Source organism: Crocodylus porosus, unplaced genomic scaffold, assembly GCF_001723895.1.
Source record: "Crocodylus porosus isolate Cpor-Errol unplaced genomic scaffold, CroPor_comp1, whole genome shotgun sequence".
In the NCBI taxonomy this organism is placed as follows: Eukaryota; Metazoa; Chordata; order Crocodylia; family Crocodylidae; genus Crocodylus; species Crocodylus porosus.
This window is the reverse complement of record NW_017728886.1, coordinates 236,572,830-236,591,060: the sequence shown is the minus strand read 5'-3', so window position 1 is coordinate 236,591,060 and position 18,231 is coordinate 236,572,830. Positions and strand designations below refer to the sequence as shown.

General features: G+C 45.0%; 1 protein-coding gene and 1 long non-coding RNA gene across 2 annotated transcripts in view; one reads left to right on the top strand and one right to left on the bottom strand.

The window, feature by feature from the left end:
- Positions 1–627: 627 nt before the first annotated feature.
- Positions 628–18,231, bottom strand: part of FZD6 (frizzled class receptor 6) — a 77,148-nt gene continuing 59,544 nt past the window's right edge. The window contains exons 2-6 of the mRNA XM_019551626.1: positions 9,201–9,397; positions 7,817–8,834; positions 3,651–3,799; positions 2,248–2,706; positions 628–1,166 (exon numbers count right to left, since the gene is read on the bottom strand). Of these exons, the coding sequence (XP_019407171.1) occupies positions 998–1,166; positions 2,248–2,706; positions 3,651–3,799; positions 7,817–8,834; positions 9,201–9,397 (1,992 nt within the window). The 3' untranslated portion in view covers positions 628–997. The remainder of the gene's footprint in view (positions 1,167–2,247; positions 2,707–3,650; positions 3,800–7,816; positions 8,835–9,200; positions 9,398–18,231) is intronic.
- The window catches only part of LOC109321182, a 7,090-nt gene continuing 4,875 nt past the window's right edge, over positions 16,017–18,231 (top strand). The window contains exon 1 of the long non-coding RNA XR_002103993.1: positions 16,017–16,053. This is a non-coding gene — a long non-coding RNA (uncharacterized LOC109321182). The remainder of the gene's footprint in view (positions 16,054–18,231) is intronic.

The window sequence follows — 18,231 nt, the reverse complement described above, 5'->3', positions numbered from 1 at the left end:
AATGATTTGGTTATCTGATCATAGAAGGCCACCAGGTTGGTCTGACAGGACCTGCCACTAATGAATCTGTGTTGGTTGCCCCTAAGCATGAAATCCCCTGCTGGCCCCTCGTGGATGTGTGCCAGAATAATTGTCTCAAAGACCTTAACCAGGATCGAGGTAAGACTAACTGGCCTATAGGTTTCCTGGGTCCTCTTTCTTCCCCTTTTTGAAGATGGGAACCACGCTGGCCTTCTTCCAGTCCTCTGGCACCACACCAGAGCACCGCAGGTGCTCATAAAGCTGTGCCATGACCTCAGCCAATTCCCTTAGTACTCTAGGGTGGAGATCGTCTGGACCGGCTGACTTGAATACGTCCAGTCCCTCCAGAAGCTCCCTAACTAGTTCCTCACTAACCCTTGGCCTAGGTGTGCCTCCCTTGGGGCTTGAGGGGGGCCCAGCTGGGGGGTGACTGTTTCGGTCCCTGCTTAGGAAGATGGCGGCAAAGAAATCGTTAAACATGTTGGCTTTGTCGTCTGGTGTGACGACCAAATTTCCTAAACTTCATAGTGAAGTTTAATCACAATGGACTGTAAAAAGACGCTATTAGGATGGCACTGAATTGTTTCTGAACATGTTCTGAGATACAGGGACACATCTAATCAAGCAGGGCAATGCTGTAGCTGCATAAAAGGCATTTGAGATGTATGCTTGAGTCAAACTTATATACAAGGCAAAGATTGTGGGAGATTTGGACACTTAAACACTACATTGGTAGCACTTACTCATCTTAGCAGTGAAGTAGAATTCTGCCCTCAGCTTCCATTATTCTGATGGGCTTTAAATACAGTAAATTATTGCTAGATGTCCCTACTATGCAGTAGAACTTTTGTTTTAAGTGCAAAACAAGAGTTATATCTAGGTCATTTAATAAGGCACAAAGCATCATTTTTTCCAGTGTAACATAGAATTCACTGCAGTTTTATAAACTGAGCACATTCATACAAAAACTTCTCTTTCAAGGATTTGAACTGTTAGCAAAATCCTTGTCTTTTCTAGTGTCTGAGACTGAATTGGCAGGCAGTGATAGGGCATCTTGGGCACTGCCTGGTTGTGAAACTTCAGGTAGCTGTGAACTACTGCCTTGTGATGGATGACTTTCTGTTAAATCACTTTTAGGCGTTATCCTACATGTAAACAAAAAAACAAATAAAAAAAAACAGACAATTAAGCATGATATTGTCCACTGAAAAGCTAAAATATACATTTAACAGAAAATAGTAACCTACCACATTTATTCTCAGATCATACCCCTAAGTAAGATGTGCAACTTGCCTTGGGAAGACAGAACAAAGAAAACAAATCTTTGTAGTCTTCCCTACCACAACATGGACTCACCAAGGCTGAATGCTCCTAGCTACCTGCAGAAAAGACAGAGTCCACTCAGCATTATTTATCCTCCTGCCAAAGCTCCACAGCTAAGAGGTTTAACCCTCTAACAGCTACTGCCCAATTGGCAGTAGCTTTTGTTAGAGTGACTGTGCCAATTCAGCAGTGGCTAAGAGAAGATGTAGTCTCTAGCTGTGGAGCTGCAGCAAGAGGATGCATGTGACACTGAGCAGGGGACTGGACTCCTTCATGCATGCAGCTCAAGGCGTATGGCCTCAGGCAGTTATTCCAACATCCCCCTGCTTCTGTTCTTTTGTAGAAATCAGTTCCCTCACCTAAGAAAACACACCAATTTTGGAGGGCTAAATTTTAGGGGTGAGGCATGAGAGTACATATGGTATGTTAAACTAAATTCAATTCTCTTGAGAGAGTATAAATGCTCAACATTTTTTCCTCAAGCCAAAGGGCAACCCCTTTTTTCTGTACTGGTCACCCCTCCAAATATGCTGTATTGCCACCACAGATTTTTTGACAAGCATTGGACAGTACGCCTAGCTCATCATGGTTTTACTTAAAATTAGTCCCAGAGGTCACTGCTTGGCCATGCAAAATACACCCTACTGCAAGAGTCAAAAGTTTGGACTAAGCCTGGAAAGCCAAAATATCCCAAAGAAATATACATTTACATCCCGAAAACCACATAATCTGTGTGGCCATGTGGAAAATAGTTTAAAAAAAAGATTCTCTCTTCAGCTATTATTAGTTATGCTACAATGATTCTTCAGTAGGATTAAAAAAAACTAGAAAATACACCATAGTACTGATAAAATAAAAACACACAAAGACCACAATTAGGGAAAAAAAATAAATGAGTCTTACCCTTCTTCACCCATTCTCTTGACACTTTCAGATAAGCTAATCTTAGCACACATATTCTCTACTTTGCTTCTCTTTTCCATCTGCTCCACAGCCAATTTAGAAATAGATGATATCTGTAATGCATTTTCAGTATTAACATTTTCCCCCTCCTCCACTTTCTGGGTGGTCTCCACTTTCTGGGTGGATGTTCTATCTGCCTCCATCTCTTTCTCAGACATTTCTGGAGAAGTTTTGATTTCTGTAAAGGTCTCTTGGCTTAAGTAATCATGGTTAGCAATTGCCACTGCTGAAGTTCCATGATTTGTTGCAGCACCAGTACTAGTCCCCATAGACTTAGAAATGACCTTCAGTTTGTGAGAACTGGATTTGTAGTGCTTCTTTTTATGCTTAACCTTAGAATTGTGTTTCAAGAAAAATTCACATGATTCTTGCAGCACTCTTCGACTCTCACTGATTGGACTAGGAAAAAGAAGAAGAAAAAAAAAAGACACACAAATATAATGTCTACTCCAAAGACATTTTCAGATTTAATGGAATTCAAAGCAATCTTTCAAAATGTGACGCAAGTAACAAGGGGTGATGAAAACCTGAGTTGTTAACAGCACTGTAGAGTGAAAACTGTCTGTGGTACTTCATGCAGTGTACTGTACTTAGTGATAGTAGCCACTGTGTAGTTACACATGTCAAGTAAATACATTTTGTGGAAAATGGCCAAATCTTACATGCTCAACTCTTGCAATTAAATTACTTCAACAGGATGAATAAGAGAAAAAAAAACCCATGGTAATAGTTCATAAATAACTACACAGGCAAATTAAGTTTTCATGTAGTAAAACTAGGTAGAAGTAGAAAAAGTGGTAGGGCATGTAAAACTGCCTACATTTAAAAATAATATATATATTTAATGTAGGCAGTTTTACATGGCCTACCACTTTTATACATCTCACTTAGCTTAAAGTAAATCAACAGCTGAAGCATAAGAAAAATATACAGGAAATGGAAAAGAGAGGAGAGGGAAAGGAAGCTATAAGCTCACCATTAAGGAATGCAGAGTTAAAATAAAGAGGTAAAGTAATGCTGGCTTGGGAAGTTCAGAGAAGTAAAAAGCTTTAAAAATATGTCTCTAGCCCAGGAACAACATAGAAAAATCTAAAGAAAACCTAAATCGATGGTAAAGAGAAGAAACATACCCAAATTTACAGTTTGTGACTACCCAAAGAACTGTTAATACATCTCCTGAAAAGCAGAACTCATGAAGTTTAAATGATGGAATGAAATTACTGTCACAGAAGAAAACAAAACAAGGAGCAGTAGTCTGAACCAACAACAAAAATGGGAGGATATTGGAGGGACGGGGGAAGCAAGACAAAAAGGGCAGTAGAGTATACAAAAGTTGCTCTTACTCTCTCTTTCGATTTCTGTTGAAGAAATTGGCCCATTCTGAACAGGTCTTTTTACTTCCCACCCAGAAGACTGGAGAGATGCCAACGATTAATGTCAACAGGTATTTCATGAGAAACAAAAATATTTCTGGTCTTGCTAGCACCTTTGCCTGGAAGACAATAAAGGTTATAAAGACACACAAGAAAACACTTAATGTTTCTCTTTTTGAAGGGCAGAAAAAGAATATATATCACATGAAGGGGCAATTAGGCACTTCCTTCTTTACAGTAATTGTACGTTATTCAAGCATGAACTCTGGACTGAATTAAGACATGCACAGTCAAGTCAGATGTGGTCAGTCTGTGCTTGCAAGAATGTAGCTGAAGACCTTGACAGGTTATGTAGAAGGAAAGAATTTTTAAAAATTGAAATGGTTGATTAGGAGGGGAAGCAGTCATTAACCAGTTTCCCCTCTAATCCAGCGACACATCATCCGGAGCTTCATCTGGGTATAGACAAGATACGAATGGATAAATATGATTTAACTCATAGTAGGCAAAATTCTCAGAGAGCCTCAAGACAGTATACTAGTATTTCTGCTGTTTCTTCTAAAACTGATCTACTCATTAGCTGAACAGGATCACAAGAGCCAAGGCATGCAACTCAGTAAGAAGTTATTATATTACCTCTATACTCCAAATTTAATTCATGCTGTTGCTATATCTTTTTTCTGTATCCTGGACTTGATATAAGTTAGCTACTATTTTTGTTAGCTATGTATTACTAGCTTCTGTAGGTGAAGTGACCTCCTAACATGCCTTTCAGCCCTAATTTATGATTCTACAAAGGTTGTATTTGTTTTGCTTTGAATTAACCAGTTATTTGAAAAACAGCAGCAGCAGCAGCAGCAGGGAAGCCAACTCAGAGAAACCAATGGTGATTACAACACTGAGTCAGTGGGTACATCTACATGAGATGCTTTACTGCACAGTAGCATAGTTTACTATGCAGTAAGCGTGTGCATCTACACTCGCACACACTTACTGCACAGAAAACCTTGCTAATCGCAAATAAAATCTGCTATCTCCAAATGCAAGGAACAAATTTACTTGCAATTACTTACTGCACAGTAGCGCTTGTGTAGATGCCTGAATGGGAGCAAACCTGCTTCCGGCCACCAGGGGGTGGGAGACTGCCCCCTACCCCTGGGAGCTGCCTGCTGCCAGGTGGGTTCTGCCACCAGAACCCAGGCAGGGACTACGTCCCCCTGCCCCAGCAGCAGGGAACTCCAAGCCCCCTGCTCTGAGATGGCGACTGGGGAGTGGGGCCTGGAAGAAGCTTATTTCCAAGCTTCAGGTCTGTGACCATGGGGCCAGTGCTGGGAGATGGTTTCTGCTAGCTGCCAAATAAAGGATCTCCCAACACCAGCCCTTTGACCACAGAGCTGGCACTGGGAGCTCCCTACTGGCAGGGGCTGGGGAGCCTGTTTCCTGCTCAGCTCCGCAAAGGGCAGAGAACAGGCTGGGGAGCCTTGCAGAGCTGAGCAGGGAATAGACTCTCCAGCCCCTGGCCCATCATTATGGAGTGGGGGCTGGAAACTGTCCTGGCCAGAGGCAGGTCCCAGCCCCGTGCCCTGATTGGGTGATCCCCACCAGCAGATCAGGGCAGAGGGCTGGGACCTGCCCCCTTCACTGCAGCTTTTTCCAAGTCCCCTGTCCCAGATTGAGGAGCCAGGGCCAGGAGCTACCTGCTGCTGGGGCAGGGGGACATTGCCCCCCCCGCAGCAGGCAGCCCACCCAGAGAGAAGGGTGCAATGTCTCAGCCCCAGCCAGGAGACTGGTACTCCCTGCCAGCCCATGGGATAGCACCCAGGGGGAACTTAGACCTCCCTCTGGCAGCAGCAGGGACCCGTTTCAGGGCCCCAGGAAGCAGAAGCAGTTTGCTGCCATTAGAAGCAAATCTACTCCTGCTTCCTTACATGTGTAGATGCTTGCCCAGGAGTGTTTACTCACAAGTAAACTGCTCCCAGATCAAATGCATATGTAGACATACCCAGTATGTTGCGATTACAAACTTTGAATGGAGCACGGGGGGGCGGGGGAAGGGAAGGAGAGGCAATTATAATTTTTCTTGGTATAATATTTGTTTAATACCATATTGTTCTGTTGGTATGTACCCGCTCCACTAGAAGAACCCCACATCACTGATGTCTTATTACCTTTACTGCTCTACTTAAATATGGAAAGACAAGTGTGTTAAAGAAAAAATAGAAGCCTCAACTTACTTTCAGCTGTACAGCTCAAGGAATGCTTTGGCCATTTAAGTCAGCAGACATTTTGTCACAGACTTTAATGGAATCAAGAGCAAACATTAAGAACCCTGTTCTATGAGGTGGTGTTCTCTTCATTTCTCACTCATTTCAATGACAGAAGATGCATTCAAAATGTTTCTAATAATTCTGTGTTTATTTTCTTTGTTTTAGAGGCAAACTAGCTGCAATATTAACTAAAACTGACATGCAAAACTAACAATTCACTTAGCATTTTCTATTAAACATCATTTTAAATAAGGAGGAAATAATACACAAATTGCTTGAGACTGCAGGAAATTTTGGACTTGTCTATACCAAGCCATCAACATGTCACAGCTTGAGTACACCTTAGAGACCCATGCCTGCAGGCATGTTCCAAACCTGGAAGAACAAGGAGGCATGTTTGAGGCTGCTTGCTCCAGGGTCACCCCAGCTGGAGCCCCTGGAAGTCTGAAGTGCAGCAATAGAAGGACACCACAGAGCATGCTTCCTGGTGTACTCTCAGGTCTGGAGCATGCTTTTGAAAACAGGTGAGCTGGACATGTTTGGTAGTGTCCTAGCAGATACCACAGCATAGACAAGCTCTTTATGTATTAAGGGATGAAATGTAAAGCACAAAATACTGCATGTGTACAAGTGGTGAGCACAGCAAGACCCTTTCTGAAGAATTTTTGAAAAAAGTCCAATGAAAAAAAGAAGTGAGGGGTTTTTTTCAGGTTTCCCCACAACATTAGTCCTTATTATATATAATCATCTTGCAAAATGGCAGTTACAGTTGAAAAAATGAGTAAAAATATATATATATTGTGGTTTCCATTGTTTTGCATTTGCACAATTTAGAAAGAGACAAAATTTATTGTAATGTGGTTATGAGCTATATTTTCTAATGTGTAGCCTCCACCAGTGCTCTTTAAAAAAAAAAGAAAATACAGGTTTCCTTCACCAACCACAGTTTTGAGTATCCACACTTAATATTCTATATACCATTTTGGCAACCACAGTATAGTTTTAAGTAAGCATGGTTTTCCATGGCCACACATCAGCCCGCCACCTGCCATTTTTCCCATATGCCTTTTGTCTTGCCAAGCATGGTTTTGCCAACCACGGGAACTTTCAGGAATCTAAACCCCAGCAGTTGGCAAGGGAAACATGATAGCACACAATGGTATGCTGTCCAGCCAGGGCATCTAGAAAAGGCTGCTCAATCTTGTGGCTCTGCTGGGGAGGAAAGAGAGGAGACAGCAGTGTCGATGACGACCAATAAGCATTCTTCTGTGTGCTCAGCCTGGAGGCAGAGTTGTTTACAAGATTACTAAGGATGAAACCAGATATGTGGAGACAGACAGGCATGCAGGGATTTCTGCTCTCCAGTCCTAGATACCGTCCAGTACAAAGGAAGGTATTCATTAGCTATCCACCTTCCACCCCTTGTGGAAGGCCGGAGGGAGTACTGTAGAGGACCAGGTAACCTCCCCAAAAATGAAGCACTTAGAAAAAACCTGAAGAAAGTACTGGCATTTGGGAGTGGTTCAGCCATATTGGGATGTTTCCTAGGGTATGTACATCTGTCTGATTATACTCCAGAGAACTTCAGATGTTATCTGTACAGGGCTTTTGATGCCTCACTTCAACAACCCAACTGAAGCAATTTGGCCTCAGTATTTTTAGGAACAGATAAGGTATATAAAAGCACCACCAAGATTTTTTTAATCATCATTATAGTCAAATAAATTAAAAAAGTAAAACACCCTAAAAATTTAGAACCAGGAGTTGGTTGCAAGTGCTATCAACCTGATTAGAGGGGGGAAGCAGAACCACACCACAAAAAATTCATCATAATACAAAACAGGAAATCTACAGAACATTATTCCTTACCTGATAAGGACATGGAATATGGTACTGATCACAGTGGTCAAAGACCCAAGTAGTCTCCCAGATCCTTCTGTATACTAGCTCATAGACATAACATCCAAGAAGTGCCACCAGTGGAACTAAATATAAGCCACTAAAGACTCCAATTCGAATCATAAATTTCTTAAGTTTCTCCTGGTTCCTACCATCATGCTGTATGACTTGTCGCACATGATTTAAAGAAATAATGCCTGCTAAAAGGAGAGAGAGACCAAGAAAAACACAAAGGCACAAAGGCAAAAGAACAAAATAGAGAGATGCATCCAGGTCATAGAGTCCAACAAAGCATACGCCACTAATATTATCACCTTCAACTTTGTTCATTGCAAGAAGCATAACAGTAAGAAAACCAGGTATGCCCCACGCCACTGCATGGAACCACATTGCCTTTTGTTCAATAGCTTCACAGCTCCATTTTCTTCCTGCTGCTAGGAACCATGTGACTGTTAGAATGACCCACCATACAGTTCCTGCCATAGTGAAAAAATACAAAACCATGAAGAGGACAGTGCAGGCTTTGTTTTGAGAACCAAGAACAACCGTTTCACCAATTTCTAACTTTTTATCTGCCTTGTTACAGGCAGTTCTATTTCCAAGCAAAAATCCAATAAAATACATTAGAGACACTATGCTGTAACAGACTGAATAATATATGATTGGTCTCTCTGGATACCTGAATCTTTTAACATCAATCAGAAAAGTCAGGAATGTAAACAGAGTAGCACACAGGCAAAAGATGGAAACTATTCCAGTGAAGCTTTTGGCAACATCCAATTCATAATTTTTGAAGTACATATTGGGGCATGGCGGTGCACATCGATCAATGCCTAAAAACTTGTAACCTTGGCCACTAGAGGTCTGCAGGTGTCGCGGACACCAAAATCCATAATCCCTTCGAGTTTGTCCTAGGGTCTTCTGCGTTCCATGGACCTTTGTGGTTACAGGAGCAGTGACAGGAGCAGTTTCATCACAATCCACCAGTCTACAGATAAATAAAATCAATCTTAATAGTTTTCTACAAAAGTGTTATCTTTACTGTTATTCTTTGAATTAAAAAAAGACCCCAACAACAACCCTGTCTGAGTAATAATACTGTACAGAAGATCCAAATATCTCCTGTGAAGGACAATTCAGCAGGAAATCTAGAAAAAATAATTGCATAAAGTTTCTCAATAAAATTTTGCCCTGCTCATACAAGCCCCCTCCCCCCGAGTCCTCACTGCTGTGGAAATTAGACCAAAATGTATACCTAACACATTTTCCATCCTGGATTTTCAGCTCAGCTGTGTCAGATGTGGTGGGTATGAAAAATGTCATCCTTATTATCCATCAGATAAAGAAACTATACCTGTCACATTCAAGTTCCTCAGGCCAGATGATCCCAAATGTGTCCATCAATTGTTTACAATCAGAATACACTCTCTCACAAAGGCTTCGACAAGGGTGAATCACATGAACTGGCTCCACACAGGCAGGCACAAATGCTTTGCACAGAAATGTGTGCACATTTGGTGAACAATGGAGATTCACAAGAGGAAGAAAAGGCTTTGTGGAGAAAAAAAATAAAGAGAAAGATTTTGGTTAGCAAGCAGAATTAATTTTAATTACTATGGTTCAGGCTTGTTTTCAAAGGCAGGAAAAACTTTCACTTTTCTAATAGTTATAAAGGAGGATGCTATCTAGTGGACTGAACGACTGGAAAGAAGGTTCTGGGTTCTATTAGTACCTCTAACAAACTGCACTCTGGGCTGCTGATTCAGCTGCAACCTCCCGAATTTCATTTCCCCTATTTGCATAATGGGAGCGGTACTGATAGATAGATAGAGGTAATCTATGACCAAGATTTTGAAATATGGGTGCTTAAAACTGGATCCTGAATAAACTTGTTTTTAAAAAGGGTTAACTCTCTAGTAGTTCTGACTTACTTGAAAATCCTCACCTCAAACAGTATTCTTACACTGATTGTTGGGGTATCTGAAAGAATGTGCGTTTACCTATAATGTAGCTTACCATTAATACATTTTCTACATACCATTTCAAAAACTCAGCGCAATCTACAATTCCTCAAAGGGCACATCTACATGAGAAGCTTTACTGTGCAGTAAAGTATCACCATCTACACATGCGCACCATTGATTGTGCAGTTAGCTAGTACCTGCAAATACAGGTACTAGATTAAGTGGGTAGTAGCTACAGCGCAGTAACACTCTTCTAGACACTGACTGGGAGCAAATTTGTTCCTGGTCAGCCTAAGCAGCAGGGAGCCACAGGGAACAGGGACCTCTGTCCCTAGTCCTGGAACACCTCAGCTCCTGGCTCCCCGCAGGAGCTGGAAGCCCATTAGCACCAGGACTGGGAAGTTCTCTGCCCCGTCCTGGCTCCCACCATGGAGCTGGCAGCTTGAGGGCAAGTGGGGGCTGGAAATCCAGCCCCTGCCCATCTCCTGGAGCAATTCAGTGTGGTCCAGAACTGTGTGGTGCCCAGCCCCTGCCCACTCCCCAGAGCAGCCACCTCCAGACCAAGCAAGGCAGCTGCCAGCAAGCCTCTGGACCCCTGCCCAGCAGAAGTCCATACCTGGGACAGCTCCCAGCAAACTCCCTGCCAGGCAGGAAAGCCCTGCCCAGTAGGGGGCTTGCTGGCAGCTGTGTCCTGATGAGCACCTGTGTGTCCTGACAGGCACGGGGCCAGGAAAGCTCTGCCAACTGCAGGAGTAGCTGTCTCGGCTCAGCATACATGAGGTCTCCCCTCCTGATATGTAGAGGGCCAGGGGACAGCTGCTGCTGCAGCCAGCAGACCTCTCCTGGCCCTGTGTCCACTCCAACCAGCCCTCTTCCCCTTGCCAGCCCTTCAAGGGAGCCTGGAGCTCCCTTGGCTGCTGTTGGGGAGCAGAGCTAGGCAGAAGCAACCTTGTACCAGGCTGCTCCCATTTGGAGCAAATATGTTCCCAACAGGGAGCATATATAGACGTGTTCCCAGGAAAGTAAGCCTTCTGCAAATTAACATATATAGATGTGCCTAAAGTGTTTTCTATAGGATTTGAAAATTTAGAACAAGACTGAATAGCTGGTGACCAAACCTCCAGCATAACATTTAACAGCATTTTAGTACAAGTTCAGTCCACTACTTTATCACACAGGCTTACTGAAGAAAAATGTTTATTTGTATCACAACAAATTGATTACTAGGTAAAGATGCAAGTATCTTGGCCATTAACGCGCAGAAACTGATATGCAATGCACTGATTATTAATTTTTTTTTTTTATTAGTTTCCCATCTTTGGGCATGGACAGACATTCAGTTTCTCCAGTCTCTGCTCTCTCTGGAGAGCTACAAGTGTACAGAAGTTCATAATTTTTCTCCTAGAGTAAAAAAATGGCCACCCTGGGAGATAAATAACTTGGGAAAAGCCTGAGTGAAGTGGCTCCCTGGAGAATCGCTCTCAGGATAGAGAACTTCTGTATTTGGGTGCAGGGAAGTATACAAGCATACACCCTCTCCAGCCTTAGCTGGGCTCAGGGAAGGTTGGAGGACTCTTCTATAAATGGCACAGACCCCACTCCCACAATCCCTGCTTCCCTTCACTAAAAAAAAACCTGTAAAGGTCCCTGGGCTGTGTGCTAGGGATCCCTAGCAGCCCAGAATCTGCACTGCAGGCTCTTTATTTCCTTCTCAACTTCTGTACAGGCCAGTTTTTCTCTCAGAAAACAAACCTGAAAAAGTTGTCCTGGATAATTTGAATGTGTGTATGCAACCACAGTTGCAGCACATGATAGGAATGCAAGCAATAATAAACTTAGATCAAGAGATCTATTTGAGAAAACATGTTTCACAATTTTTACAGAAATATAAATCTCTTAGCATAAATATAAAGCACTTAGTTATTGCTTGTACTAAAATTTTCTGTACTACCAGGAACAGAAAGGTGAAGTGACCCATTTAAAAATCTGCAGATACCCAGGGATAATGGGCAAAATTCTTACAGCAGAGCAGAATGTGTGATATAACAATGTAATCAGAAAATAAAAAGGCTTTATTTAGCTATTTCTTTCCAATTAAAAGGACATATAAGAGACCAAAGAAATTGGCTGAGTTAATTTCAGAGATACTAGCTATCCTCTTTTGAGGGCTTGTGAAGGGCAGGTGAGGTCCCAGATGACTGAGGGGCAAATAGTGCCTCTCTCTCAAAAAGAGAAGGAGGATCCAGGAAATTACAGACTGATCAGCCTGGCATCAATATCTGGAAAGATTATGAAGTGGGTCCTCAGAGAATGTATTATGAAGCACCTAGAGGAGGAAAAAAGTGATTAGGGACAGTCAATATGGATTCATCAAAACCAAATCATTCTCGGTCAACCTGATTTTCTTTTAGGATAAGGTGACAGACTAGATGGAAGGAGAGCAGTGGATGCAACATACCTGAACTTTAGCAAGGCTTTTGACACCCACAACATTCTTGTTAACAAGCTAAGGAAATACAGGCTACATGGAAGTACTGCAAGTCAGAAACGTAACTGATTGAACAGTCGTACACAACAAGTAATCATCAATGGCTCAATATCTAGTTGGGAACAGGTATCAAGTTCCCCAAGCGTCTGATCTGGGTCCAGTATTGCTTAAATCACTTCATCAAGGATGTGGTTGATGGGATTGAGTGCATGTTTGGCAAATATGTGAACAACACCCATATGGGTGAAATTGCAGACATTCTGGATAGTCAAGATTCAGAATGACCTGGATAGACTGGAGGAGGAAAAAAAAAGTAGTGGTTCACAGTCAACCAAATGAAATTCAACAAGGACAAGTGAAAAACCCTATATTTGGGATGGAATAATTGCACGCACAAATAGGGACTGGAGAATGACTGGTGAGGCTACAATACTGTCGAGAAAGACCTGGTGGTTACAATAGGCCAAGGGTAGGCAACTATTTGGGCCTGCAGGCCACATCGGGAGTTTTAGGGAGCTGTTGTTGCATGGGGGGTGCTGACCTCGGCCACAGTTCACCAAACCTCCCTATGTGGGATGGGGGAGTATGCGAGTGATTGGTATGGGCACAGATGAGCTGGCATGGGCACTGATGGTGGCAGTGGTGGGTAGGCACAGGCAGGGCTGCCCTGGCACAGGCTCTAGGTCCCGCTTTTTCCCCACTGCCACTGCTCATCATGGCTGGGGGTAGATAGGTATGGAGCGGGTGGTGCAGGGACCCTGAGCCAAGGCTGTGCACTCAGCCTGGCTTCAGCGATGGCTTCTTCCAGCTGCTGCTGCCGCTAGCCCCAGCTCCACAGAGACATGCTGGAATCTGTGTGGGCAAAGCCTGAGCCCCAGGCTGAGCACACAGGCCCAGCCCTGGCCTACTCTGCACAGAGGGTAGGGAGTTCCTGCAGAGCCCACTCCAGACTCGCCTGCCCCAGCCACAATGAGAGGCACCAGCGGTGGAGGAAAAAACAAAACAAAACAGAACCTGGAGTCCACACCAAGGCTGCCTTGTGGCTCCTCCCTGCTGCTGCCACCAGTGCCACCACCAGGCTGTGCTGGGCTTCTGCACCCAGCAAGGCAGCAGGGGGGAGCCAAAAGGCTCTGGGTACCGCTTTTTCCTCCACCACCACTGTGGCAGGTGGGACTCCAACCCCTGCATGGACTGGGGCTGTCCACTTAGCTTGGGCCCTGCCTGCACAGGTTCTGGCTGGTCTCCATGGGGCTGGGGCCAGCAGCAGCAGCAGCCAGAAGGAGCCACCACTGCCAGGAAATGGAGTACAGCTGCAAAGTTGCCCTAGCCCCACTGCACAGCCTGAGGCAGGAATCACCATGCCAAATATCTGGGCCAGGCAAGACCAAGGGACCTGATGCAGGCTGGACAAAATCCCTCCACGGGCTGTATCCAGCCTGCAGGCTGTATTTTGCCCACCCCTACAGTAGACCATGACCTGAATATAAATTAACAGTGTGCTCTTGTTGTAAAAAGACTCAACAGCATACTGGGTTGTATTAACAAGAGTGTCACTTTCAAATCAAAGGAACTGATTCTTCTGTTCTAGTCAGTGCTCCTGAGAGCCTCACCTGGAGTCCATGTCCAGTTTTGGGCCCTACACTTCAGGAAGGACATGGGCAGAATTGGAAAGAGTCCAGCACAGTGATAAAAATTATTAGAGGCCTCCAAAACATAACTTATGAGGAAAGGCTGAGGATATTTAGCCTGGAGAAGAGAAGACAAGACTGAGGGGTGGGGGGACTGGATAAGTCTTCAAATGTCTGGAGGTTAATTAAAGAGAGGATAGAGATGGGCTTTTCTTGGGCTGTAGGGGACAGCAATGCCTTCAGGCTGCAGGAGAGGAAATTTAGGTTGGAGGTTAGGAGGAACTCTCTGACTAAGGTGGTGGTCAAGCACTGTAACAGGCTACCTGGAGAAACTGGAATCTCCATCCCTGGAAAAGTTCAAGAGCACGCTGGACAGACACTTGGCTAGAATGGATTAGTCAGACATGATCCTAATTCTAGCAGGCTGCTGGACTAAATGACCTCTTTACTTTTACTTTTTGATGATCTTTCTTATAATTTAGGCAGCTATCAATGAGTCCAAAGCAGTCATTTAGTAATTGGCATAAGAAAGAACCAAATTTGAATCTACAACAGAAGCTTTTTAATATTAAAGGTCTTTTTTGAAACAAAGATCCCATAAGCGCAAGTCTGATCAAGGAACATGCAATTTGAAAAAGAATGTGATAAATTTATGTTTCTTCTCTGACAAAAACTGCAATCCACCAATTTTTTAAGGACATATGTTATAGCATTTAGAAGTGGGGGTGGGGGGGAGGAGATGAAAAAGAAAGACAGAGTAACAAGAAAAAAATAAACTATAGAACTATGGTTGTGTGCAGTACCTATAGATTCCATTACAGAAAGCCAGGATTTGTAAAGTTACGTGAAAGTATGTTCACTTGTCGAAAAGCCTGCTTTTCAGTTATCCTCGCTAGAAGCCAACCTTCAAGCACTTTGATGGATAAAAAGGTAAATGGCTTCAATTCCTTGATGTGGATCACCTTTTAAATGCTAAATACTGGCTTCAAGGAAAACGGGATTTCACCCCAAAAATTTATTTCCTTTCTGTAATCATATTTATTTTGCTTTGTACCCAAGATGCACAGGTTTAGAAATATGCCACATTTATTAACTCTCTTATTCTGTTTAATTAAGTTTTGGATTTCCTAATTTTCCTGTTTGTTAGCAAATTTTTGTTCTGGCCCAGAAGATAAACAATAGTAGTAGTATGTAACTCAGGAAAAACTGAATTACTTTTTAAATGACTTCCACTAAAATATTTACAGTATTATTTCACTTACAAAATGCATGCAGTTCAAATAGGTAAGACTTTCTCTAGATGAAGTGTAAAAGCTTCAAATGACAGATAAAGCCTTAAGAATGTCCAAAAATCGATACAGATCTACACTAGTCATACAGTTAGTTTATGCAAAAGTATGTTGGTATTGATGCCTCATCCTTCAGCTACATCTTATCATTAACCTAGCTTAATTGTAAATGTTAAAATAGACTTCTATAGTGCAAACAATGGGTCTTCTTGGGGTCAGCGCCTCCAGGTGCTGCTATCAAAGCTAATGAGGGCGGGCGTTTCTGGAGAGAATTTCAATGAAAATTTGGAAATTCAATTTATGAAAAGGCTTTCTGCAGAAATTGTTTTCATTTCTGGTTCTTTTTATGAAAAGGTATGTGCTTCTTTTTGGGCTACCAGTTGAACATGTTTAGATTTTGGTGGGTGTAACAGCGGAGCGGCTCCCCATTACTTTAAGGGAAAAACAACAGCAGAGTTCCCCAGATGGAGGGAAACAGTGCCCTTGAGCTGGCTACAGGGGAATGGGTAGCCAGGGGGTAGAGGCTATGAGTGCCTCCTGCAGGGCTAGCTCCTCTGTAACAGGTCAAGTAGGGCAGAGCCCTGCTTGTGCAGCAGGAAATACTGCTGCAGCAGCTAGCCCAGTACAGGCAAACTGTCTTTGAGGTCAATCACCAAGCCTAATTGAAAATCCCTGTAGGTTTCCAATCAGGCTTGATGATTGCCACCTGACTGACAGGAACAGTTTAAGAGGCATAGAAGCTCAGGGCCCTGGTGAAGAGTTCCCAGGAGGGAGCTGGAGCCACAGCCACCTGAAGGACCCTGAACCAGCGTGGCACAGAGGGCAGTAAAAGCCCAGCGTGAGGGCTATGCTGGTGTTTATCTACCCCAGGGGAGAAAATTTCCTTTTAAAGTGGTAGCATGCATTTTTCTTTTATGATGTTTGTTTTCCCAGAAGGGAAAGTTTGCATTAAGCAGTTGCTCACCATTTGCATTTAAGTTAAACAATCAGTCTGAGTTGGGACCATCAGGGGTAAAGGAGGTCCTGGTGGTACCTCAGGGGCATGTGACTGCTTTGAGCCCTGCCAGGAGCCAAGCTCAAGGCACTAACAGATGGCAGCTGGGGAGAGTTGAAGCCTAAGCTGGCTAAGGCATAACCCAAGAGGGTGAGAACCAGAGCCAAGGGCCCAAAGCCTGAGAGAGGCAAAACCTCAGCCCAAGAAGGGTAAGGACAAAGGACAAGGGCCAGGAGCCCAAAGCCCAACAGGAGGAGAGAGGGGGTGATACCTTAGCCCAAGAGGGGTAAGAACTAGAGCCAGAGACATAAAACTGGGGGACAAAACCATAGCCCAAGAGGGTGAGACCTAGGCTAGAGTCTAGAAGCCATGTCCAGGGCCTAGGATAAGGGGCCAGCTAGAGCAGAGGGGCAAAAGCAGAATGCTGAACCAAAACAAGGGAGTAGAAGCCAGAGGTGGCCTGTCACTGATTTGGGGCAAAGTGCCCCACTTAAGTGATGAGATGACTTAATACCTGCAAGGCTGTAGGGGAGGTCAGGGACCATGAAATTAACCCTTAAGGCAATTACTGCCCCAGGGGCACAGATAGACCAGGCGGGCCACAGTGCCTGAGGACTGGACAGGGATCAGTGGGGTTTGAGAGGAACCAGTTAGGCTCCGGAGCGGCAAGAGATGCGTGGGTGAAAGCCCTCTGCACCCCCACTCCCCCAAAGTCCCCCACTGACCCCCCAGCAGCCATGAAGCCCCCCACCATCCCCCAGCACAGGAGGTAAGCAGGGCGCGTGGTGGGAGGGGGTTAACTCTTAGTGAGTGGGAGGAGGCAGCTGAGTGGAGCCAAGCTGGGTCTCGCCCTGCCCAGGCCCCTACTTCCCCCAGCCCCCCAGGGAGCCACTCGAACAAGCTGTGCAAACAGGCACGCTTGTCTACTGGTGCATGAGTTAGTGCAGAGGGTGTGCGGGAGGGCCCGAGGACCTGCCTGCAAGCCCCCTAAGGTAGACAGACTCAAGCCCGGTCTGCCTACCAGCAACATGCCACAGATGGGCACTCACTGCACCCCAAAGGTCCCCTTGGGCTCTGCGGCCCCTTGCTCTGGCGCCTCAGACACGGCCACCCAGACGGAGCCCATGGCTCTCAGCTGCAGGGGCTGCCTGTCCCTTTTTCAGGCTCTGGGGCCTGGGAGCATGGCCACCTCCTGTTGTGGGGTCTGCTCCCTTTTGGGGTCTCTGGCACACCAGGTAGAGGAGCTCCAGGCCACAGTCCAGAGACTGTGTGCCAGCAGGGACTGCGAGCAGGAGCTAGACTCCTACTGCCAGGCCCTTCTCCCCCAGAAGCCGGAGGGTAGACTACAGTCTCCCTCCAGGACAAGGGAGGACTCCGGGACCTCTCATTCTGTCCAGTCAGGGGCATGGACCAAGGTGATCAAGGGCCCTAAGGCCCACCGCACCAAGGCCCCTGCCCTGTCAGAGCTCAGCAACAGGTATGAACCTCTTGCAGCTCCCACAGGCAACACAGGCTCAACTGCATCTACCGCCCCCGTTCTCCCCAAGACAAAACGTAAAGTGTTTGTTGTGGGAGACTCCACCCTGAGGGGGACTGAGGGAATAATCTGCCACCCTGACCACTTAGCCCGGGAAGTGTGCTGCTTCCCAGGGGCTTGCATCCGAGACATTGCAGAGAAGATCCCTAAGCTCCTCCAGCCCACTGACCACTATCCCATGCTCCTTATTCATGTGGGCACCAATGACACGGCTTGGAGTGCTCCCAGCCGGGTCTTGAGCCACTACAGGAATTTGGGAGCAGGGCTAAAGGGTCTGGAGGCACAGGTAGTGTTTTCTTCAATCCTCCCAGTCTTGGGCTATGGGATGAGGAGGGAGAGGAGGATCCAGGTAGTTAACCAAAGACTGCAGCGCTGGTGTCATCAGGAAGGCTTTGGCTTCCATGACCACAGCCCACTCTTTGGCAAGAGAGGCAGCGAGCTGCTGGGAAGAGATGGCCTCCACCTCTCTCCCCTGGGGAGGAGGC